A 26,425-nucleotide genomic window follows, 5' to 3' on the forward strand; every position below is an offset into this window, starting at 1 on the left:
TTCTTTACATTTATTCCTGGCTCTATGCTTAGGGATCACTCCTGGCAGGCTCGGAGGACCATAGAGTGTGCTGGAAATCAAAGCCAGGTCTGCTGCTTGTGAAGCAAGAGCCTTACTTTCTGTACTGTGTCTCTAACCCAAGGCTTAGACTCCTTCACCTGAGACCCCTAGGATATAAGCCCAATTTGTAATATGCTTGTAAATACTCACATAAGGAGAGTTATCCTCAGTTGTCCTCTGCCTCTAATATGGCTCCTTGGTTGCCATGACTCACTACTGGCCCATCACCCTTTGCTGCTTTGCTTTTGACTTTAGCCACTGCGTCTGTGCCATTATTGTACATCTGGCCTCGTCTTTCTTCTAGAGCTGCAGTGCAAAATCTCCAATTGCAGCAGACTCCGCTCATCAAAACCTCCACCTCATCCACCACAAACCAGATCCCTAGTCCTCTTTTTGAGTATAGATGCTCTAGACAACTAACCTGTCTCTTTCACAGGACTCTCTGTGATCCTAGCCCTACGCTTCTAAACCAGCTCCATGGTTTTTATTTAGCACCTACATTCTCATACTTATTTGGACCACTGCCTCCTTTTTAGGGGAAAAATTCTAGCCATGCCCCCATGAAAATCAGCCTTCGCTAAGCGAACAAGCAGAAAATGGCCCCCTACTTGCATCCAGTGGTCTTGATCGCTTTGGGAAACACTAATTTTGACTTAATTCTTCTCCCTAGGTGGAGTCAACTCCCATATTCGCTTTGTTACTTTCTTTTGATATGTTTTATGATTTTTCCCTTCTCACCTCTGTAACTATCATTTCAGTTCAGGCTTACACCTATCTGTGGTTTCTGGGGCCTCTAAACCATTCCCTACCATTAGTCTGAAGGTTGTTTGGTTTTTTGTTTTTTTGGTTTTTTTTTTTTTTTTGCTTTTTTGGGTCTCACCTGGCGATGCACAGGGGTTACTCCTGGCTTTGCACTAAGGAGTTACTCCTGGTGGTGCTCAGGGGACCATGTGGGATGCTGGGGATTGAACCCGTGTCGGCCGCTTGCAAGGCAAATGCCCTACCCTCTGTGCTATCCCTCCAGCCCCTGTTTGGGTTTTTTTGGGGGGTCACACCCGGCTATGCACAGGGGTCATTCCTGGCTCATGCACTCAGGAATTACCCCTGGCGGTGCTCAGGGGACCATATGGGATACTGGGATTCGAACCCGGGTCAGTCGCGTGCAAGGCAAACGCCCTACCCGCTGTGCTATCGCTCCAGCCCCTGTTTGGGTTTTTTTTTTTTGGGGGGGGATTGTTGGTTGGTTGGTTTGTAGACCACACTTAGCCATACACAGGCGTTTTTAGTGGCTCTGCATTCAGGAATCACTCCTGGTAGGTTCAGGGGACCATAGGGATAGTGGTGATCGAGCCATGCTCGGCCGCATGCACAGCAAGCAACCTACCCATTGTACTATCTCTCTGGCCCCCAAAGTCTGAGTTTCTGTTTTCCCACATCCCTTCTCAGAGTTACTCAGAAAATTCAGTAGCTGTACAGATCTGGTTCCAGTGGCCTCTGAATGTGTGCCACCAACATCTCAGATCTTGGTAAAGGCAGAAGTGAATAGCCAGCTTAAAAGAGAAAATAATATCATTTCAGAACTAATGCATCGCTTTCTTGATCCCAGTTGAGGCATTCAGCAATATGCCTCACTTCCCTGGGCAGAAACAGCATGTGCCAAGAGGTGAAGAGAGCAAAATAGCAACAGTAATCAATAAGCTTATTGCTCTGGTCCCTGATGCCCCTGTGGTGAGTTGTTAGAGCGAAAAGTTAATGGAATGGGAGTGGGCAAGTTAATGCAAGTGTCTCAGCTGCCCTTTCCAAAGGCTCTGCAATTATCAAGCAATTGTGAGCTTATCTGTGAATGGTTTGCCTGATCACTTGACTTCTCTATGCTTTATAGATGAGAATGCTAAGACAGAAAGATGTCATATTTCTTGCTGGCAGCCAGGATTACAACGTGTTGTTCCTGAATAAATGTACTGAACAAAGGAAGTTGCTTTTGAGAGTTCATCTTATGCTGGGCTTCGCCGCAATAAAGATGAGCTTATTTTCTTCTCTGAAAAACCTTGTTATCCTTAGTGAAGTGAAAAGGAAGCTAAGCAAGCAAGCTATACAAAAGCCCAACATAGTGAGTGGATTCTTTGATGATTAACACAAATATAGATAATGGGAACGGGAGGCTTTTAAGAGGTGTGGACTCTAATTTAGACACCTTATGTAGAAAAAAAGGAAAACGAGGAGAGCAGGAGGAGGAGGAGGAAGGGGAGGAGGAAGAGGAGGAGGAGGAGAGGACTCAGGACATCACCTAGCAAGACAGAAACAAAATTAAGAGGCCTCATCAGAGCTAATGAATGGAAATCAATATTTGAAGAGCTGTCTTGCTCAGTAACAGAACAAGGGCAGAAATACTTTAGACATGTGAGCCTCTTAGAGAATGGAGAAGCTGGCTTTCATGGAGGAAGTAAAGGAGGGGGAATAATCATGATTTCAAAGTCTTTCAAATGTTGTCCACTTGGGGGATATGTTGTTATGGAGACCGAAGCACCTGTTGGGAAGGCTGATTACGTGAGCTTCTCTCCTTGGTATAATCTGTATTTTTAGTTCATTTCCTCTTTCTGGGAGCTTTGGAGTATGGGGTCATCTCTAGAGAGAAAACCTAACATTTCCCCCATGGAGACTTGACACAACAACCCTTAGCAATATTTTGGTTTCATGTTAGTGACAAGATCATGCCACACTAAGAAATATGAAGAGCTATACATATGCAACAGCCTTCCTTTTGTTTGTTTGTTTGTTTGGGGGCCGCACCAGACCATGCTCAGGGGTTATTCTTGACTCTACATTCAAGAATTCAGTGCTCAGGGGACCTTATGAGATGCCAGGATCAGACCCAGGTCACCGTGTACAAGGCAAGAGCCCTACCCACTGTACTATCGTTCTGACCCCAGCCTTCCAGATTTTACTTAGAGACATTCTCCATCATCCAAGTCAGCTTGCTTTATAATCATTTTCAATCTTTTGTCAGTCACATAATGAGTTACATGAGTTATGTTTACTCCTTTGTGAGTTACATGATGCTCCACCACCACTATCTAGAATCCAGTGTTCCTGGCCTGGACCACTCTACTTTAGGGATAGAAATTTAGTGATATGTAGCAACATGTCTGCCCCCAAAACCCTAACCCCACCTTACTTCTCTCACACTGGGGTCAGACATTGAGCATCAGTTACCACACTCCTTTCCTCTGAACCGAAACACAGCCTTTTCATTTATTTGCTCAACAAATATTTTCTGAGCTCCCTCCTAAGCGCCATTTGGAGAGATAAACAATAAAATATAAATAATACTACAAGCACTACATGCTAAATACCAAATAAGAGGTATGGAAACATAGCCCCACTCTTCTGAAATACAATTTCCATTTCCCAGGGTCTCAAAATTTCTTTGCATTTCAGTGCTGCGATAGTAGAGCAGCACAACCAATTTTTTTTCAGCAGGGGTAAAAAAGGGTTTGTGAGTTACTAAAGGAGATGCAGAGCTGAAGTGGGCAGGCCACTTGGCTTGCACAGGCCCTAGCCCGGGTTCCATCCATGGCATCCTGTATAGTCCCTCGAGCCCTCCAGGATTGATCCCTGAGTGCAGAACGAGGGATAAGCCCTGCACACTGTCGGGTGTGGTCCCCAAACCCAAAGTAAATATATAAAGGAGATGCAGGAATTTTTGTATGCGGCCCATCAAGAAAGTGAGTTGTGTATTTTTAAAACGCTAGATTCTTCTCCCTCAAGTACCTCTCCGACCTGAGAGAAAATTCCAGATTGCAGTGGATCTGATTGCTATTTTGGGTTACGAATACTGAATGCCATTTCAGAATCAAATTATTCAATCAGACATACTTTGAAAACGTGGAAGAGTTGGATTAGTACATTTTCCCACCTGAATACAATGCGTCTCATATTGCAGAATTTCCCCACCTCCCCCACACTTCTGATGTTGGACATTTATGGAATGTGTGGAAAATGGTTTATAGCAGGTTCTCAAATACTATCATTTTTTATTCAACATTGCTTCATAACAGCATGGTTGTGGGGAAAAATGATCTCAGTGATGCTGCACAAAATGAAATCATTCAAGAAATTGTCTTCATTTCATTATTGGTTGTTTTGCTTTAAGTCATAGTTTCCAAGAACCTAGAGGCAATATTAGGCCAGGGATAAGGTAGGGCGCTTGATAGATAGTTACAGTCAGCTAGGCAGACAGAAGGAGTGCTAGTACTCATTAATATTTCCTTCAGGAACTCACTTGGATTTGTTTTCATAGGCCTTTGATGAGACCAGGATGGGAGAGAGGGAAGGGTCATTGCCTCAGAGGAGCCTAGCTACTCAGATGGAGTGTACAAGAAACCTGGATCCAGGTCCACTTAAAGATGGCAACCCAAAGAGGAGATGAAAGTCAAGATGGCTGACATGTGGTCTAAGAGCAGACAAAATCAAACTGGGAAGGGTCTGTTTCAGATAATGTAGGATGGGAACTAACTCTAATTCAATACAGCTGTGCCCCTTCCCAGTATCATATACCCCCCAAATTCTCATGCATAGATTCTAACAGGCAGGACTTATTCCCATCAATTCCTGGGATTGTCAGATATTTCAGTAGGCCCTGCGGTTTGGCAGCATATGAATCATTGACTCCATAACCTGTGTCTTTCCACATCCCTGAGATGCTTGGCCAGTCGGCAGCTGGGAGATTTCCTACTTCTCCCCTACTTCTGAAAAACTCAGAGTCCTGTCAGAATTATCCACCTTCCCCCAAACTTCTCTACTCAGCCTGATTCTTTGGGGGAACCCCCCAGCTTCAGATGGGTCTTTCTAGACAAGATGTTTAAAATTAAGCTGTCAGGAGTCCACCCTGCCACAAGTTCTGATTGGGGTCGCCCTCACTTTCAGATACATTTTAATTTCGTGAATGGATCTGCTTTTTACATAGAACAAGCATGTTGTATGCCTTGATTGCTTTGCACTAAGTGTCTTTGTGTCCTAGATTTCCTATATCATGTTCCTTAGAGCAAGTTTTGGCTTGTTTTCCTTCAGATCTGCAGTTGCATGATTTATAGTAGGTCATAAGGGTCTTTATTCTTCTCTTTACAAAGATTTCCACCCCAGGATCACCCTGTCAGCACCAGCAGTTAACAGCAAGACTGCCAGTTGTCAGCTGGACAGCTTTCTCTGATGTCCTGTGGTGCCCTGTCTTGAGCTTAAACAGGTCATTTGTCGTGCAGATTACCTAGGAGGTTTGCATCCAAGGCATGGACAGGGGAGTTTAGCTGCATCACTGTATCACTGTCACTGTCATCACTGTCATCCCATTGTTCATTGATTTGCTCAAGTGGGTGCTAGTAACGTCTCCATTCATCCTAGACCTGAGATTTTATCATCCTCTCTTTATTCGTCCTTCCCAATGGTGGTGTATTAGAGGCTCTTTTAGGGTCAGGGAATGAGATCCATCATTGTTACTGTTTTTTGGCATCTCGAATATGGCATGGGGACCTTGCCAGGCTCTACTGTGTGGGCAGGATACTCTCGGTAGCTTGCTGGGTTCTCCGAGAGGGAGAACTTGATAATAAGAGGTTGCACTGCCACAAATGCGGCCATGCGCTTCTGGGAGCTTTGTTTTATAGTCTATGGATCTTGGTCGTTGATGGGATTACATGGCGCCGGGCTCAGTTTGTAGGTGTGACTGCCAAGCTACTGGAAAATGGTGGATCTGTGTGGAGGAGGTCCAGTCCTGATCCAAGCAGGCTTGGAGATCTCAGCCACAGGTCCCACACACCTGGGTTCTTCTGCCAGTTCCTTCATACGTGAGGCTCATCCATGCATGTGAAGAGTGGCCTTGAGCATGTCTGTGGCTGGGTTCCAGAGGTCTTCGGCTGCTGGGGCTCTGCTCGGGAATGGGGAGGGAAACTCAACCCGGCCCCCTCCAAGGAGCCCTGGTGAAGACAACCAGGCGCCAGAGCAGGAGACTCTATGTCGCTCTCTTCCGGGAGACTCTGTGTCTCTCTCTTCATGCATGAGGCTCTTCACTAGGGGCCCTCGAAGGGGAGTGGGTTGAGTTTCCTTCCCATCCATGAGCAAAGCCCTGGTAGCCAAAGACCTCTGGAACCCAGCCACAGTCATGCTCAAGGCCACTCTCCATGATATTCCTTTTTTTCACGAGGATATGGATGCTTGAACTTCATGACTTGGAGTGTTCACTGAACCCCTTTCTCAAATTGGCATTATCAGCTAGTCTCTAAGCTTGGTTCTAAATGAGAAGAGCTGGTATGTATGACTCCAAAACAACCCAAGTGTGCTTTGCCAAAAAGTCATCATGGATGGACATGGGCAAGACCAGTGTTCCTTCTTCCTCCCCACTTGGAAATGCAGCTACATTCTGGTGAGTCTCTGAGTAGCAAAGAGCAATTAAGTCTGCACTACGCAGAATCCTCAGTACTTTTTCAGTGGGCTTCCTACAACGTTTCCTAGGTAAACTGCCCGACCACTCTCTTCCATCACAAAATTCGAACCCCCCTTGGCGGCTCCCTCTTCAAGAACTGCTTTATCAGCCTCCTGGACACTGCTGGGGCTTTTCATAACTGATTAGTCCTCATCTGGGCACATACAGATCTGTATTGCCTTTGCAATCACCAGGAGCCCAAGATAATCTCTTGTCTCAACTACAGGGCTAGAGCGATAGCACAGCGGGTAGGGCGTTTGCCTTGCACGTGGCCAACCCGGGTTCGATTCCTCCGTGCCTCTCGGAGAGCCTCGCAAGCAACTGAGAGTATCTCGCCCGCACAGCAGAGCATGGCAAGCTACCCATGGTGTATTTGATATGCCAAAAACAGTAACAACATGTCTCACAATGGAGAAGTTACTGGTGCCCGTTTGAGCAAATGGATGAGCAACAGGATGACAGTGACAGTGATACAGTGATAGCTATATAAAGCCAATAGGGGCAGGGAAGAATATCTCTTTTGATCACATATAAACACAACTATTTGCAGGCACCTATTTCTGAGGTACTTAGAAGATTTATAAATGACTGGAAAGCTCTTTGACATTGTCTCAGACGATGTTCTGTACCTGTGGAACACTCTGTTATACTCATTGAATGCCAAGATATACATTTTTCTTTTTTACCTTCACTTTCCACAAAAGGTTATGCTGACGTAGATCATATGAACAAAAAAATTCTCTGATGGAATCAGGATAAATAATTCCACACATCATCAAGTGGCAAGAAAGACTTTGTATTGGTTTCCATGGAAATCTGAAGATGAAGTAAAGTAATAATTTCAAGGCAGAGCAGCTGAATTGAAGATAGTGGTAAAAATAGTTTGATAAAGAAAATAGAATAAAGTAATCAAGAAGACTACAATCAATTATTCCTTTTTGTTTACCTTCAAGTGATTAATTTGTCTGCGTTTATTAACCTGATGAGATTAAGCGGACCTTCCTAGTGATTTATTTCGTAATTGTTTCCAAGGTTTGACATAAGCTGTGGAGTTACTGAAGGTGGAGATTTAAATTCAATTACTCATGAACCAGGTGGTGCTTCTCCTGAAAGACTATCAGAATTCATGGTCTTCCCATGCTAACATTATGAGTGAAAATTATTAATTCATCTGATAATATCTCCCAAAGACTTTTAGAAGTCATTTTGGCATCCTCATACTTTATTAAAAAGCAGCTTGAAAACTGAACTTATAATACAAAGAATGCAGAGACAGAAACTAAAGGATTTCATGTTAAAAACTAATTTTTATACATCCCACCACCACCTCTGTTAGGTTCTCTCTTGGTGCTGGCCGTTCTTTGAACTTGACCAATGGTTTCTACTTTCCTTACTTTTGGAAGGTACCACTAAATATTTTGACAGTTGAGAAAGAAAGAGAGAGACAGGCAGTCACATGCACACAGAAAACATGGAAAAGGGAAGAGACAGGAAAACGGAAGGAGAGACAGGGAGAAGAGAGGAGAGGAGACAAGGGAAGGGGAGGGGAGGGGAGGGGAGAGGAGGGGGGAAAGGAGAGGAGGGGAGAGGAGGGGAGGGAAAGGAGGGGAGGGGAGGAGAGGAGAGGAGAGGAGAGGAGAGGAGAGGAGAGGAGAGGAGAGGAGAGGAGAGGAGAGGAGAGGAGAGGAGAGGAGAGGAGAGGAGAGGAGAGGAGAGGAGAGGAGAGGAGAGGAGAGGAGAGGAGAGGAGAGGAGAGGAGAGGAGGAATGACACAGAGAAGACCCACAGAAGCTAGAAATGAAATGTCTAATTGCTTTTTGTCTCTGTGGTCACTGATGCATATGTTTTTCTATTCTTCTTGTGGGTATAGTAAGGATAGAAGGGGCTCTTCAAACACTAATCCAGCTGCCAACTCTCCATCATCCACAAAGACCCGGAACACATCTAAGAGTGGGAAGTAAGTGAAAAGTGCCTGTATGATCTCCAATAGCTATCACAACACTGCGTGCTGTCCTCATTTTTTTTTCATTCATGCATTGAATCACTTATTCATTCATTCATATTCATTTGGTGAAGATATGTGGGATGCCTTCTGTTTGCCTCTCACTGGTGAATGTTTAATGAATAAGGTATGTGTTAGTAATATTGGATGCATGAAGAACTAATGAAGGGGGAGATGCGGTTGGAAACTCTAGAGATTACTTTGGAAAGAGATCTTAGGACTGACTGTGAAGGCCAGGTACTTATGGCAATGCAAGATTTGGACACAGTGCTGATCAATCATTCAGTGGTTTTTCAAAGTCCATGAAAATCTGTCATTGATCATCACAGTACATTAAGAGTCTACATTAAAGTCTAGGATTGAATTAAAAGAATCTAGAGGAATATTCTGTAACTGTCCCTGTTGAAGTATATTTAGTCATTTTAACCATATCATTGATTTATACACATATTTTCTTTACTCAGTAGTTAGCACAGACGCGTCCTACATGAAACTGTCCTTTTTAGTGTTGGCAAAACTTGTGTTGGCTGAGTATATGTGATATTACATTTACCTCTTTGGGTTACTTCCAGACAATAGCAGTGGCCAGTCTTCACCTCTTGGACTCTTCAGTGCCTGGTAATCTGAAGCAGTGCAATGCCATGCAGATAACATGCTCCAATTAGACACTTTCCTTCTGATGTGGCTGCTGCCTTGGTGAATGAGTTGGGTGCTCTGTAAGCGGTCTTTCTTGGGTGTGGAGGACATTGTGACAGGCAAAAATACAGCCCAGAAGGAGCACCCAGCCTACATCTAGGAGAAGATGAAAGATGCCTTCATCATGCTAAAAGCTCTAACTAGCAATAAGATATGTCAGTACAAGAGCATGGCTTTGCAATGAAAGGTGAATTTGTAATGGTCATACGTTTTATGTATGCAGCATTGGACTATAAATGCTGCAATTTAAATATGATCTTATATTCAATTCCCAAAGTGAAAGATCTATGGGCTTCCTTTTCTCCCCTCTTCTCCTCCTCCTGAATACCATTTCAGGTTTGCATATAAAGTCGAATATGGGCTATCTTGGAGAATATAAAAAAGCGGTGGTGAAGATATAAGACTAAATCTCAGAGCAGTTAGAAATCGTTTCAGTTATTTATCGCCAAGAACCACAATCAAAATGCTATATAAATTATGAAGAAAGGGAACTGATGTGCACATTTCCAAGCAGCTGAATGTTTCCAAATTAGTCCCAATTCAACCTCATCAAACATTCTCTGGTAACAGAGAGGGCAATGGAGAATCACCTTTAATTCCCGGCATGTAGCAATGACTTGCCCTGATCTGGGTACCTTGTACACACCTGTCACACTGAAAACTGCAGGATTTATGTATTGAGGTCCTGTTGTTTAATTACAGACCTATGTGATTATTCCTGCACTTTGAAAAGGACATTGCTGTGTTTCTTCGGGCTTTATGGGAACCTCGTCTCTTCCCTTTTGAGTGAAGACCCAGTGGGAACCACACAAACGGAGCAGTTAGTAGAATCTGAGTTAAGATGACATAGGGAAAGAATACCTAATACCATTCCCAGGTTGTTAGCAGTAGGAGGCCGGCATAAATGCATGCTTAAGTTGATCTGCACCATCTTCTATCACATTCGCTGTATTTGGACATCTCCCAAGCTTCTGCCAGGGAGAGGGTCCCCTCTGTACATTCTGAGCTAGGTACTTTTTATTTGCTATGTACACAACTCACAGATGGAGTGAGTTCTTTTTGTAAAAAAAATATTATGTTTGTTTCTTATGGAACAATGCTTGTAGCATTCAATATCCTCTTCAGAGATATGTATGCCAAGTTCCCTTTCTCTTACTTATCCCCCATCGCTTTTCAGGCTTATTGAAAATATTTTCTTACACTGCGCATTTTCTTCTTCGTGGGTTATCTTCTCCCACAAGAGCAGCGCAGACCTTCCATGAGGAGGGTAAAATGATAAGGACATTTTTCACACTTTTCTATACAGTGTTTAGGCACTTGCATCATAGTTCTGCAGAAGTGATGGGTTCCTTGAGTTTGGCATGCCTTGAGTTTGGCAAGCAAGTCAGTGAGAGAAGGAGACAGGTTGACTTTTACCATCCAGAGCATTTGCCCTTAATGTATTTTTACAACAGCCCACATCAAGAAGGCTCCTCTGCAGGGTTTTCTCATGTTATTTGACCTAATGATAAGAAGAGGCATGATCAAGTTTTTTATTTTTTGCTTTTTGAGTCACATCTGGTGATGCACAGGGTTCACTCCTGGCTCTGCACTCAGGAATCACCCCTGGCGGTGCTCAGGGTAGCATACAGGATGCTGGTAATCGAATCCGGGTCAGCCGCATGCAAGGCAAACGCCCTACCCGCTGAGTTATTGCTCCAGCCCCCATGATCAACTTTTTACATGTTTTCTATGTCATTCTTACTTTGTTGTTTGGGAACCACACTCAACAGGTAGCTGCCTTCTGCTCTGTGCTCTTGGGTCACTCCCAATGTTTGATCAAAAGGTGGGAGGATGACCATGCAGTACCGTGGATCGAACTAAGGTCAGTCCCATGTAAGTTAAGCAGTTTATTCTCTGTACTATCTCTTCAGCCTGCTCTGTTATTCTGAGGCTAGAAAACAGGTAGATAGATAGGAGTATTTTCTTCTCTGAAAGGAAATTGAGTCTTTTAAAAAAAATATTGAATCACCGTGAGAGAGTTACAAGCTTTACTGTTTGGGTTATAATCACACAATGATCAAACACCCATCCCTCCACCAGTGCATGTGAGTCTTTTCTTTTTATGAGAAACAAGAAATGCAATTTTCAGGCTGCCTCAATTATGCATCATGGCTAAAAATACTAAACTTAGACTGGAGAGATACTATAGACGATCAAGTGTTTGCCTTGCATTTCCTGGCCCCTGGGCATTCCCACGAGAGATCCCTCTCTGAGCACAGAGCCATGCAGAGTCCCTGAATACTGCTAGATGTGGCCCCAAATATGTCCCCCATCCCTGAAATCTATACTAAGAACTTATATATGCTGAATGTGTGCTATGGATCAACCACTGTGCCATATACGTGATACATTTTAACCTAATAATCCTGTTCCACCTAAAATTGAGGAAATGGGCAATATTCTTAATAAGAAAATGGATATTTAGGATATTTTGTGACTATGTGGGGTCTCGTAAATATTTTTGATACAATTTCTTGTTTAGCATCAATAAATAATAATAACCCTGCATAGAATATATGGGGTATTTCCTTTTTGCCATTATTAAGCTACACCAGGGGGGCACAAAGACAAATAGAAGATGCAAGAGATGCTTTCAAGGAACTTAGAGAATTAGTAGATAAAAGATGATGATTTGCTTCTTGTTTGAAGGAGGCAAGGTGTTTGGGCGCCATACCTAGCAATACTCAGGGACTCTTCCTAACTCTGTGCTCATAAATGACCCATAGTGGTGGTTGAGGAGACCATAGGTGATGCCAGGGAATCAAACCAGTGTCTTTGAGATGCAAGGCAAATGCCTTCGCCCCCCTTTAGCATAATGATATGGTGTTTAAGGACGGTGATGTGAGGCAACCACAGGATGTTTATGGAGCCAAAATAGTCATCCTTAGTGAGTGACACGATTAGAGTGGGAATGTCAATGAAGCCTTCTGAGAAGTTACCTCTGAACGCTTCTGTTTTGGAGGGCCCATACCCACCAGTGCTTAGGTCTTACTCCTGACTCTGCCTCACTGATCAGTGCTGGAAGGCTTAGGAATCATATAGAGTACCAGAGATTAAGCCTGAGTTGACCAAGTGTAAGGCAAACACCTCACCCACGATACTACTACTCCAGCCCCTGGGCCCCTTAATTTTATCCACTTACCATCAGTAAGTTATGCGTGGCGTATTTGATATGCCAAAAACAGTAACAAGTCACACAATGGAGATGTTACTGGTGCCCGCTAGAGCAAATCGATGAACAGTGGGACGACAGTGTTACAGTGCTATCATCATGTATATGACTAGACCAGAAGAGTAAAATGCAAAGTTATCATGAAAATGGGCAAAATCCTCTATAGGTTGGAGTATTGCATCAGGTCAAAGCTAAACCTGTATTACTAGTCAAGTTTATTTTTTGGTTTTGTTTTTGTTTGTTTGTTTTAAGCCACACCCAGTTGTGCTCATAGCTTACTCTTGGCTCTGTGCTTTGGGATCAATCCTGGCAGCCTTGGGAATACATATGGGGTGCTGTGAATAGAACCCAGGTTTCCCACATGTAAGGAAAATGCTCTACCTCATATACTATTGCTTCAGCATCTGAGGGACCATTCTTGTCCTTTTCCCCAACTTCAATCCATTTAGGACTGCCTGATATGCTGTTTAGCATGCTGAGTAGTTTAAGAAACCTCCAGCTTGAAAGTTGTGTCAATTTGGCATGATCTATTTCATTGCTTGGATTTGAAGCTGGGTAACCAGCCCTCTGTTCCAGAGATGAACAGATGGAATGGGCTATGTCTGAGCAGCAGAGCCAGACTGCCCTGGCAATGTCTTTCAGGGAGGTGCATATGGTTTCTTTTATGCTGACAGAGAGCCAAATTGATAAGATGGAAAGGAAAAAAAAACAGTGCAGAACCAGATCTCTAAGATCAAGAAGCATCCGTTTGGCAGAAGTTTACCCTTGACCAACTAGGCTAGTCCACTACATTTAACCTCGCATTTGGTTACCTTTGGTAATATTAATCTGTTTCACGTCAGAGTACAGTTATTCCATCTGCCCACTCACTGCATTGTTTCTGGAAAGCACTTTAAACTGTTCATGGTGAGCATACATAACAGCCCCAGGAACTATTAGAAATTCTCATTTTGGGGTTGGAGCGATAGTGCAGTAGGTAGGGCACTTGCCTTGCATGCATCTGACCTCAGTTTAATCCTAGCATCCCATATGTTCCACCAAGCCCCACCAGGAGTAATCTCTGAGCACAGAACTAGTGTTAAGACCTGAATACCACAGGTGTGGCCCAACACCGACCTTCCCCCAAATTCTCATTTTCTGTCAGAGTATTCTTCTACTTTACATGAAACTTGCTCTTACTGAACAGATAAGAACACTAAGACTGAAAGGGTGGGGGTGGGGAGATATCAGCCACTATTCTAGTCTCACACAGCCAATTAGTAACAAATGGCAGCCTAATTTCCAAATCATCTAAGACTTGTCCTTGTCTAAGACTCTTCCTGCTAAACTCTGCTACATATAGTTGTTCTCCCATTAGGCAAAATTGAGTTTCAACTAATCACACCAAAGGAGACTTGCTTGGCACCTCATATCAGGATGTCCAGCCAATTTGTCTAATTTTCTTATACCTCAATACCAGTGTAGGTGGGTTCTGCCAACCACGCTGAACTGGGAGACTTTGGGGGAGAAATTTAAGTCATTCCAATTGTTAAGAAATGTAATGTTCTTGTTGATAAAGGGAAAGAACACATACTTTTAAAATGCTTCCCTTTTGCTCTAAAATCACACTATTCTATTTGTGTTTGGACAGTCAGTCTCCCTCAGCATTGTTGAGTGATCACAAGTTTCATCAAGAAAGCAATAAAGAGAACTCGTAGCGCACTGCATCCATTCCCACATATCAATCATTTCAGGCTGAAGAGGGTGTGTGTGTGTGTGTGTGTGTGTGTGTGTGTGTGTGTGTGTAAGAGAGAGAGGCATCAGCTTAAAAATCAGATTGCAGGGAGTTGGCAATGATGGTGGGAATTAATCGCTCCTAGCTTGGAATGTTCCCATGGGCTCCAGCTATGAAATAAGCAGGAGCAACTTCAATTTTCAAATACTAGCGAGAACCATGACTATCAGACCCAAGCACAGTGCCTGTTAAATTATACCATAAATGTTGAATTGAGTACCTAAATGTTGGCTTAAGTGAATTACCCTTGGAAGACTAACACGGAGCAAAGGGAATACAGAAAAGAATTGGAAATGACTAAGTCATGTCTTGCTCACTTTACAAACCTACCTGAACCCGACCACAGCAGACTTCAGGGGAAGAGCGTCTCCCGCCCATTTTTTCCAAGTTTGTCTTATACTGAACAATCTTGTTGATCTACCCAGTAGTCTCTAGATGAGAGAAATCAGCTGTACAGGGCTTCACAATTAAACTAAATATGTCCACTTGCCTTAGTTTGGGTTGGCAGAGGCTAAATGGAAATCTTTTTTACTTGAGGAAGATGAGGCAAAATCTTTCTTGCTTTATGTCTTATTGAGATGCCCTTTTGTGTTCATATTCATATGTGAGAGACTATAGACTGACTTCCATACTATGAGCACACAATAATGCTATTTCTTTGAATTGAGAGCCATGTATTTTTTTTCTAAGACAATAGTCTGCCACCTGTTAAAATCCTTAGTTTTGCTTCTGTGTATAAGTGTGTATGCACTTTCTCTTGAAAATGGTTATGTGCTGTATGAGCATAGCAGTTAAGTGGCTAAGTGCTCTTTTCATATGATTGCCATGGTTGTAGGTGATAGTGATGTTAGTGTGTCTTAGTTTACCTGTTAGACTAAATCTAATGTCATAAAGGTTTGTTACAAAGGTTTGTTCACCCTTTATCTTTCTGCTCTTTTCCTCTCTCCTCCCTCTCTTTTCCCTTCTCTTTTCTGTTCCCTCCCTTCCCTTCCATTCCCCCTCCCTCTTTCCCCCTTACTTCTTTTTTTTTCTTTTTGGGTCACACCTGGCAATGCAAAGGGGTTACTCCTGGGCCATGTGCTCAGGAATCACTCCTGGCAGTGCTCAGGGGATCATATGGGAAGCTGGGAATCGAACCCGGGTCGGCCGCATGCAAGACAAATGCCCTACCCGCTGTGCTATTGCTCCAGCCCCCCTTCCCCCTTACTTCTAGCCCTCTCTTTAAGAAAAGACAAAAATACAAAATGATGTGAGACTGTATTCCCCCAAACAGCTCTTAGCGGAATATGCTTGGAAAAGAATTCATTTGTGTCATTTCCCTTTAATATCCACCACCCAGGTTGGTGTGACCTTTGGTCACAGCAAAAGAACCAAACCTCTTCCAGAAAATGCATTCATTAATAAGGCGGGAGTGAAGCCTAAGATATTTGAGAAATCATTTCAATAACAAGGAGCAAATAACACATAGGTTTGAAATACTTTGAGATTTAGCTTACTGATAACCAGCTGCAGCACAGGGCTGTTCAAAGACCTTCTTAATAAATTAACCATGCAGCCTTGTGTCTATTTGAAACATCAGCTTGAGAATCAGAAAGACCTGGATTTGAATCTTGGCTCTACTATTGATTTACTTTGTTCCTATAGCATTGGACTGTTATAAGGAGGAAATATGATCCAAGGTAGGGTGTCCTAGTGCCTGGCACATGGCAAATGCTTATTAAATGTCAGCTAGTTGCTTTGCTTCAACTGTCAACTTATCAAAAGTGGGAGCATCAGATGACCTGGCCAGTATGATTCAGACCAAATGAGACCTTTAGTTGGCATAACTAACCTGCTTGTCTGTTTTTCCTGCAATGTAAAGAGAGAAGCAGAAGCCCAAGCAATATTTGGCACAGCACAAATGCCCACAGATTGGGTGAGACTAGAAATCAGTGGAAGATCCAGGATGAGTTGAGCTGTGGAAATATGTCTCCGTAGGCATACATGGACCTCTGTAATGGTTAGGATGGAGAATATACTTATTAACACAATAAATGTCCTCTGAATCTGAATATCTGACTGTTCATATTGATCTTATTTCTTCAGCTATGTCCAGAAAAGTGTGTTTCATCGATTGTTGGAATTAGGGGCCAGTTTTTCCCCTTCTAGCCTTCAATTCCAAATCATGGAACCAACATCATGTTCTCTAGCACAAAAGTTCTTATGATTTGCACTGCTCTGACAGCTCAGGGGTATGTCCAGTTTCCAGGTGTTGTCTGGAATTACCTCTCCTGACTTAGTGAAGAATTTAGTGAATATTAAATTCTCATTCACCTTTTGTGTATTTGAAAGAATCTAAGGATGCAAAGAATCCTTTTGCTAACAGATATTTCTCAAGCAAATCTCTGTATCTCTATCTTTCCCTCTCTTTTTCTTCCTCTCTTCTCTTCTTTTCTACTCTCTTCCACCAGTCTGTCTATTCATCAATCAATGTTCCACCTGTCCTTTCTTCCCACCCAGCTCTTTCTGAGCTGAGGGAATCACAATGTATAAATAGCTGTCAATACTAAAAATATGCGGGAATTTAGGGGCAAAACTAATGTGATACCTAAAAAATTATTATAAATCCAGTGCCAACTAAAAATCTGGAGTGCAGAAGAATTTCAGTATAGGGCACAAGATTTTAATATGATGAAATTCAACTTATCAGATTTTTTTGTTTTTTAGTATCATACCTTAGGAATCTTTGCCTAAGTCAAAGTGTCAACCATTTTCACTAATGTTTTATTCTAGGTGTGCTAGTTTAGATTTGCATTTTTAAGACAGTTAACTTTTTGGAGTTACATTGTGTATCTGATGCCTAGGGAACTTGATCACCAGGATCTCACTTGAATACTTTTTTTACTATATATATTGTGTAAACATAATATGAGAACGGAGAAGTGGGAGGAGAGAAATAATATGCTATTGTTGATCAGTGGTCATCACTTCAGTGCCAAACAGGCTTTGCATTTCAAGAATAGTTGCTTATAAAAGATTAAGCAACAAAGAAAAATGAAGCTGGACTCACTTCACGAGTTTGTTTTTTCAATTTTTTTTTATTTATTCCCTCCACCAGAGTTCCCATATTCCCTCTCCACCCCCCAGCCTCTACCCCACTCCCACAACCCCAAAACCCACCTCCCTACTGTCAACTTGACAGACACAGTACAAAATTTCAGTGGTTGCAGCTTAGATCTCTTGTTTTCAGTGTTGTGGAGTCTATGTTTTGGATATATGACTATACCACTCATCCATGTCACCAGTATAATGGAAACCCTAATGCCTGCTCATCCATTACTTCCTATTCTCTTCTTACCCCCTTGAGGTTTTTCCTTCTCTGTCATTCTCCTCTCTAAACATTGGGGGGTCAAGGGAGATCTAGGCATCCCCCCTCTACTATAATATATTTCCTCATCCAATATTCTATATACAACAGATAAGAGATATTATCCTGTGTTTGTTTTTCTTCTTCTGGTTCACTTCACTCAACATGATATCTTTCAGTTACAACCAGTTACAACCAGGTTGCAGCAAGTTGCATAATTTCATTTCTTGTAGCTTCACAGTATTCCATTGTGTATACATACCACATTTTCATAGACCATTCATCTGTTGTTGGACACCTAGGTTGATTCCACATCATAGCTATTATACTGTGAACTCAATTCACTTGTGATTGAACTCTAAATGTTGCCAGGAAATACTAGTGATGCTATAAAAAATAAGACCACCAAATGTTATTGCTTGCTTAAAGTATCTTTTGTATTGGGTGATGAAAATGTCACATACATCTGAAGCAAAAATCATCAGTGCACAGGCCTTTAGTAACTCCAGAAAGATTGTGGACAGTGAATATGGTTCAAGAATTCCGGTCACTGTCTCTTTTGAGGTGCAGAAGCTTCTTAGTTTAAGATAGTCCCATTTGTTTATCTCTGTTTTCACTTGCTTGGCCAGTGGCGTGTCATCTTTGAAAATACCTTTAGCTTCAATGTTGTGGAGGGTTTTGCCAACTTTGTCTTCCATGTACCTTATGGATTCTGGTCTGATGTTGATATCTTTAATCCACTTTGACCTGACTTTTGTACATGGTGTTAGGTAGAGATCTGAGCCCACTTTTTGCATGTAGCTGTCCAGTTTTGCCAGTACCATTTGCTAAAGTGGCTTTCCTTGCTCCAATTCACATTTCCTGCTCCCTTATAAAAGATTGAATGATCATATATTTGAGGGTATGTGTCAGGATATTCAACCCTGTTCCATTGGTCTGCAGCTCTACCTTTGTTCCAGTACCATGCTGTTGTATTTATTACCGCTTTGTAATAGAGATTGAGGTTGGGTAGGGTGATTCCTCTCATATTCTTTGTCCCAAGAGTTGCTTTAGCTATTCATGGGGGCTTATTGTTCCATATGAATTGCAGGAGTGTTTGCTCCATTTCTTTGAAGAATGTCATGGGTATCCTTATAGGGATCACATTGAATGTGTACAATGCTTTGGGGAGTATTGCCATTTTGACAATGTTAATTTTCCCAATCCATGAGCAGGGGATATCTTTCCATTTCCTCATGTCCTCTATTATTTCTTGAAGTAGCTTTTTGTAGGTTTCTTTGTACAAATCCTTTACCTCCTTAGTTAAGCTGATTCTGAGGTACTTGATTTTCTGAGGCACGATTGTGAACGGGATTGCTTTTTACATGCCACTTTCTTCTCTCTCGTTATTTGCGTATAGGAAAGCCATGGACTTTTGGGTATTGATTTTATAGCCTGCAACTATAATATAGACTATACAAGTCTATATTTATATATCTATATTTATATAGACTATAATTTATATAGACTATAATATTATAGACTATAATAGACTATACAAGTCTATTATTTCTAGGAGTTTCTTGGTAGAGGTTTTAGGGTTCTCTAAGTATAGTATCATCTGCAAATAATGAGAGCTTGATTTCTTCCTTTCCTCCCTGAATTCCCTTAATACCTTTTTCTTGCCTAACCGCTATTGCAAGTACTTCCAGTACTATATTGAACAGAAGTGGAGAGAGTGGGCATCCTTGTCTCGTTCCTGATCTTAGAGGGAAGGCTGTTATTTTTTCCCCATTAAGGATAATGCTTGCTGTAGGCTTGTAGTAGATGGCTTTGACTATATTGAGGAAAGTTCCTTCTATACCCATTTTGGTGAGAGTTTTCATCATAAAGATTGCTGGATCTTGTCAAATGCTTTCTCTGCATCTATTGATATGATCATATGTTTGTTATCTTTCCTTTTGTTGATATAATGGATTGTGTTGATTGATTTTCGAATGTTAAACCATCCTTGCATCCTCGGGATGAATCCCACTTGGTTGTGGTGTATGATCTTTTTGATGAGTTGTTGAATTCTGTTTGCTAATATTTTTTTAATTTTTTTATTTTATTAAATCACCATGGGGAAAATTACAATGCTTTCAGGTTTAAGTCTCAGTTATACAATGCTGAAACAACCATCCCCTCACCAGTGCCCATATTCCACCACCAAAAAAAAAAAACCTAAAAACCCAGTATACCTCCCATCCCGCCCCCCCCCCAAACTGATAAATTTCACTTTACTTTCTCTTTACTTTGGTTACATTTAATATTTCAACAAAAACCTCACTATTATTGTTAGGAGTTCCCCACTAGAGTCAGACCTGTTGTGAAGAGATATGAGGTCTCTCACAAGGGCTATCACGGCCACGCGGTTTTGGATTTCTGTATTTTAGCAACTAAGTCCAGGGAAATTCCTTCCAGATATTGGATCATTGCAAGCTTGTAACTCTCATCTGTGGTCCTCATAATATGGCGGCCGCCACGCCCTTCACCCCCAGCAAGTAAAAAGGCGAGAGAGAGAAATACTTTTCCCCTCCTGGGCAGGCATGGGGCCGCGGCTTAGTTTTCAGTCTGGAGACATTCTGCAAGGAGTTGCCCATACCAAAAGTAGTTTAGCTGGCCTCTGGAATCATGCTTGTGCAGCTGCGGAGAGGTTGCACACATCTCGGCAGCCTCTATTTGCTAATATTTTGTTGAGAATATTCACATCCATGTTCATCATGGATATTGGCCTGCAGTTTTCTTTTTTGTGTGGTGTCTTTGTTTGCTTTTGGTATTAGGGAGATATGAGCCTCATAGAAACTGCTTGGGAGCGTTTCTGTTTCTTCAATTTCCTGGAAAAGCTTGAAAAGAACTGGCAAGAGGTCTTGTTGAGAGATGTGTTCTTATGGTATCATAGGGCACTGTTTGGGATCACTTGACTGGGATTGAGTGTGGCAGGACATGAGGACAACTGAGAAAACTGCATGCTTGAATAGATTGAATCATTGAGTCAAAATGTTAGTTTGACTTGTGTAGTGTGGATGACCTGACACAGATTTGGCCATCACTATCTCCAAACTAAGAGTAAATTGGCGGAAGCCTATGTGGGGCATGAGGGGCAAGAGAAGCAGGTCTGCTTAAACCTAAAACTCAAAAAAACAATATTTAAAGTATTACTTGCATAGTATATTATGGTTCACAAAGTGTGTTCCTATCCATTATCTCTTTAAGTATTATCACCACCTCTGCACTGTAGCACTGTCGTCCCATTGTTCATCAATTTGCTCGAGCGGGCACCAGTAATATCTCCATTGTGAAACTTGTTGTTACTGTTTTTGGCATCGAATACACCACAGGTAGCTTGACAGGCTCTGCCGTGTGGGCGGGATAATCTTGGTAACTTACCGGGTTCTCCGAGAGGGATGGAAGAATGGAGCCCAGATCGACTGCGTGCAAGGCAAACACCCTACCCGCTGTTCTATTGCTCCAGTCCAGTCCAGTCACCACCTCTAGGAGTCAGAAATTATATCTACAGAAAAAAATTATATGTTCAGATAAAACTAAAGTTGGGAGGAAGAACATGTTTTGCCTAGAACCAGAGAGATACTAAGTGGCAGAACCATGGCTGAAACTGGGTTCCACGTTTTCTAGAATCTAAATCCTTATTTTTGCCTACACTGAAGGACTTAAGAGGAGACATTATTAAAGTGGATTCAAGTAATTTTCACGTACCTGAACAATAGTAAAAACCAAAAAAATACATCCTTACTTTGGTGGTCAGTGTGGTGGATCCTGATCACCACATATAGAGGTGTCAAGTTAAATCTCTAAAATTCCATAATATTGTATACTAGTGATAAACCATTTTGTTTTATTTCATTGGAGTAGGGGTTGTCCACACCCAGCAATGCTTGAGGACTATTTCTCACTTTGTGCTTATGAGTAACCCCTGGCAATGCTCAGGGGACCATATGTGGTGCCATGGATTCAAACCAGAGTTTGCAGTGCATGCACCTTAACCTCTACTATGTTTCTGGTCCATGATAAGTCAATTTTTATAAAAAGAAAACAACACTCTACTTGCAGTACAAATTTTACAGAATCCATCACCAACAAAAGTAACAGACTGCCAACTTTAATTAACACCACGAATTAAAAATAAGTAACATTTATTGAGTGCTTCCTATGCCCCAGGCCATAGACTAAGTGCTTTAAATGAATCTATTTTCTTATTTAGTCTGAAAACACTCCCAGGATGTTGGTTCAAGTAGAATCCATTGCTTGCTTAGATGACATGGACCATACCCAGCCCTGAAGGGAATCTGCGGGGTAGATGTCCAGGCACATCAACAGAGACAAACTCTTTGCATATGGTTGGATCATGGTGCCTGAGTGATGATTCTGCAAGTCTTGGAAACTAAAGATTTTTCTAAGTCTTGTTGGGGGCATCCAAGATCATAAGTGATGGAAGCTGGAATGCAGGGCTTAATTTCTGCGACTCCTCAACTGTGTCCTTTTTATCTTGTACGTACTGGGGATGAGACTCGTGTTTCTTGAATGAGATGGCCTGAGTTAAGCAGTCTTCATGCAGACCTTTCTTCCACCTCCATGCCTATGAAATTCACAAGGGTGTACTAGGAGGATATGACAACCAGCAGAATCATGTTTCTAAAGACCTGCCCACAAAGAACTCATCAGTTGCAGATTGCCTCTTTCTAAACAATTTCAGGAACTTTGGAAAAACGCCTTTCCACTTAAGCTAAGGTACCTGATTTATACTCTCTTCCCTGAGCATCGCCTTTCCTTATGGCAGCTCTGATGTCGTATCTGATAATCCCACCCGCAGGCTCTCTTGTCATTTCTCAACAACATGCAAATAAGCCATTTCTTTTTTTTTAATTTTTTAGATTTTATTGAAGTACTGTGAGATAGTTACAAGCTTTCATGTTTGGGTTACAATCTCACAATGATCAGCCATTTCTTTACTGGCCTTCTTTAGCAGCCTTAATTCACCAACTTGTTAGAGTTAGCTTTGTCCTTAAAAACAAACCACATAAGTCTGGAGCCTGGAAGTTTCTTTCCCTGAGTTTTTGAGTTTGTATACCCACCCCCAGTGGCCAGGCATAGCATTGTGGATAGCAACTTAATTTTCTTCTTTCTAGGACTTGGGATTCCCTGTTACCATTCATTACCAAACTTCTGCCAATAGGAGTAGGGCTTGTGTACACACACACACACACACACACACACAGAGTTATTCTCTCTCCCCACCTCAGTGTCAGTGAAAAGGAAAGCAATACATTCAGAATATTGTTTATGGCACATAAATATACACAGCAAGGTAGCACAAAAGGCCAAACGCAACATAATGGGAAAACTTATCCATACAATTGAGTCGGGAAGAGATATGAAAGGGAGAGTTGTAGGGGTTATAGGGGGAAGGAGGTGGGCAAACTGGTGATGGGTGTGGTATTGGAATTCTGTGCATAAGAAGCCATCAACAGCAGTATTGTAAATCACAGAATCTCAATGGAAAGGAAAATTTTTTTAAAAAGAAAAGAACAGCCTTCATCCATCTTCCCCCAGGTCCCAGTGACAGGTCAAACTGCTCAAACTATTGAGCAGTTGTGCATCCCCTTCCTCAATTCTGCATGCTCTCCCTAAATGAAAACAAAAAGTAGAAGAGGGAGGAGTGTTTTGAAATTGTTCTGCACAGGGGAGAGCAAGCAGTCTGTCAGGTGATTGTGCGCTGAGACAGCCTAAACCCAGGCCAAAACTGACATTCTTGGAGGAGAAGAAATACTGCAGGTCTTGAGTAACGCTTCCCAAACTGACTTCTGCTCGGAGATTAAACGAGCACACACTTTCCACTCCATTTCCTTAAACTGGCCTCTGGGCTAGGCTGGAATGAAACCTGAAGGGGAAGAAAGGACCATTAGCTGGGAAGGGAGGATTACTTTAGTTGCTTTAGCTCTGCCAGAAAAGAGTCAGTTGTTTAGACTTCCAAGTTGTGTTGTACATTTGAATTCCATTAGAAGGATCATGGGGTTTTCTAATATTTATTCACTGTAGGTGTTATATATAAAATCCTAAAACCAAGAAGTTACTACGTAAAAACTTTCCCAGGGCCAGAGAGATGGTACATTAGGTAAGGTACTTGTCCAATTGTCCCCCTGGTACCATATATGGGTCCTAGAGCAGTGCCAGGTGTCACTCTTAAGCACAGAGCCCCCAAGCACCAGAAGATGTGACCCCCAGACTGAAAAGAAAGCAAGAATAAATACTTTTCCTCCAGTGTTTTATGTTCACTGAGCAGTTCAACCCCATCACCAACTCTGTGCTGTCCTATGCAAGTCCCAGCCTCCCCCTAGGTTATGCTGGTCTCTTCCTTGACATGAAATACTTGTTTTACAAATCTTCAATATCCCCCATCATTGAATTCTCCCTGTTGATATCCTAGTTTATTTGAAAGAACTCAATCCTTTGAATTCGTTATGAGCTTGTATCCCAGCTCTAGCATCCTGGACAACTTCGCTCCATTGAGCCTTAGTTTCCTCATCCATAAAATGGGGACAATGACTGGACTTCCCTCTTTGCCAGAGGATGTTTGAGCGGTCACTGAGGTAACTCATGCAAATCCTCTGGTCCACTAAAGTGATCCACAAATATTCTTTATGTGTCTAGTAAGTGATATTTACCCATGCTGGGCTGGGGTGGGAGTAGAGAGGTGGATGTGAGGGAAGTGGAAGAGACAGTGTTTATGGGTGAAACAAGTCAATTAAGTCACTGCTTTTATTTATTTTGGGAGTCCACATCCAGTCGTGCTTAGGGAATAGGGATTAAACCAAGGTGAACTGAGAGCAAGGCAAGCATCTTAACCTCTGGAGTATCTCTCCAGCCTCTCGTCACTACTCTTGAGCATCTTACTTTGTAGTAAGGACATTCACACTGATTTAGATTCCATGGAACAAGTGGTGTGCTCTTTAGGGAAGGTATACATAGAGATGAGGCTAGTGGACGATGTCTGGAGGACAGAGAAAAACAAAGTTCTGGAAAGAACACCTCCACTTGCTCGTGTCTCTTGTGAATATACCGCCATCACTCTACAGAAGAGTGGGTGTAATTCTCTTCTCTTCCTCAGAGCCAATCAAAGGACATCATGAGCGTTTAGCAACTGCACTTACACGAGACACTTCTGTGAAGTGTCCCTAAGAAACAGAAGAAAGTGTCTTCAGCACACTCTGGGAAACCACTGCCTAGTTTGTGGTTTCATCTGCATGCATTATAGCTCAATATATGAAGCCATTAAAAACACTTAGCCCGATTTTCGCAATGAAGAGATGAATAAATCCTTCTAAATTCTTAAAACACCTTGAGCTTTTATTTTTTAGCTCTTGAAATGGAATTTAATCTTTCTGTCAAGTGTCATACCTTTGCTTTCCAATACTAAATCATTTCAGGAGAATAGCTTCGTACCTCCCTGAGTACATATGTTTTCCCCATCCACCACCAGAGTTCCAGTATCACCACACTATCAAAATGCCACCTTTTCCCTCTACTCCCACTGCCTCTTTCCACTGCATTTTTAGGGTCTGTAGCCACTATATTTTCCAGTGTCTAAGACATATGTATATTTTTCAGTTATATTTATTTGGTTATTGATATTTCACATATGAGAAAACCCACTCAGTATTTGTCTTTCATTTCTGACTTAGTTACTATAACATATTCACCTCAAATCATCACAGAAGGCACCATTTCAATTTTTTTCATAGCCAAGTGGTAGTTCATTGAGTATTCAGAACCACAAATTCCTTATCCAGTCATCTGTATATAGGCATTTTAGATTGATTCTATATCTTGGCTATTATGAATAATGCTGCCGTGAACATAGGAGTGCAAGTATCATTTTATAATTTTTATTAAAGCACTGTGATTTACAAAGTTATTTATAGTTGAGTTTTAGACATAAAATATTGTACTGATCCCACCAAGAAGATCATGGTCATCAAAAACCTTCTTCTCTCCTTTTCAAAAAAGAATGCATGTGTAGGGCATTACTTAATAGTTCAAAATTAACTTACAAGATGATAAATTATTGCAAAGTAAAGTATTACAGGAAGAAAATGCAGGAAAAGTTAACATTTCAAACATTAGCTGCCACTATAACCCACCTGCTGTCCGTGTCTTCCAAACTATTGTCTGGTGTGTGCCTTCCAAACTGTATCTGATAGTTTTTGCGTGAATGTTAAAACCATCTTCGCTCCAGGTTGCTGCTGTTTGGCCATCTGGAAACCAGATGCCCCACTCGATCTTAACACACCATCATCCTTCTCCTGTTCATCCTCCCCGCATGCCAACCCCTTGCAAGAAAGGTCCTTAATTTTGGGGGAACTGGGATGGGCCGCACTGGGCAGTGCTCAGGACTCACACCTGGTTCTGCGCTAATAGATCACTCTTGGTGGAACTTGGGGGCTTTATGGAGTACCAGGGATCTAATCCATGTCGGTAGCATTCAAGGTCAACACCCTAGTTCCAGCCCCACTCCTCAACATTATTATCTTGGTCACTTTTCCGTTCATTGACTTCTTGAGTTGTCCTAATTGATACTGGGCATTAGATGTAACGAGAGGAAACCTCGCAAGAGTGAAAGGATTGAGATTTTGGCCCCCACCCTTACCAACTAGGCCTTCTTGAGAAAGTCACTTGGCTTCTCTGAAGAATTTCTGGTTGTTCTCTGCCATTCTTTGAGGGGACTGGCTTTGCTGACTAAAGCAGAAGTAAAGACCTAGACAGCCTCCCATCACCACGACCCATACAAATAATGGGGCTAGAAACATGAGATTCTTTCCAGGTAA

General features: G+C 42.0%; 1 protein-coding gene across 3 annotated transcripts in view; it reads left to right on the forward strand.

Moving 5' to 3' along the window:
• The window catches only part of HS6ST2 (heparan sulfate 6-O-sulfotransferase 2), a 368,682-nt gene that overhangs the window by 311,123 nt on the left and 31,134 nt on the right, over positions 1 to 26,425 (forward strand). For 2 of the 3 annotated variants that reach the window (XM_004606375.2, XM_055122615.1), the window contains one exon: positions 8,403 to 8,489. The exons of the other annotated variant lie outside the window; for it this stretch is intronic. In XM_004606375.2, the coding sequence (XP_004606432.1) occupies positions 8,403 to 8,489 (87 nt within the window). The remainder of the gene's footprint in view (positions 1 to 8,402; positions 8,490 to 26,425) is intronic. 3 annotated transcript variants of the gene reach the window in all.

The sequence above is a fragment of the Sorex araneus genome, chromosome X (genome assembly GCF_027595985.1).
Source record: "Sorex araneus isolate mSorAra2 chromosome X, mSorAra2.pri, whole genome shotgun sequence".
Taxonomy (NCBI): Eukaryota; Metazoa; Chordata; class Mammalia; order Eulipotyphla; family Soricidae; genus Sorex; species Sorex araneus.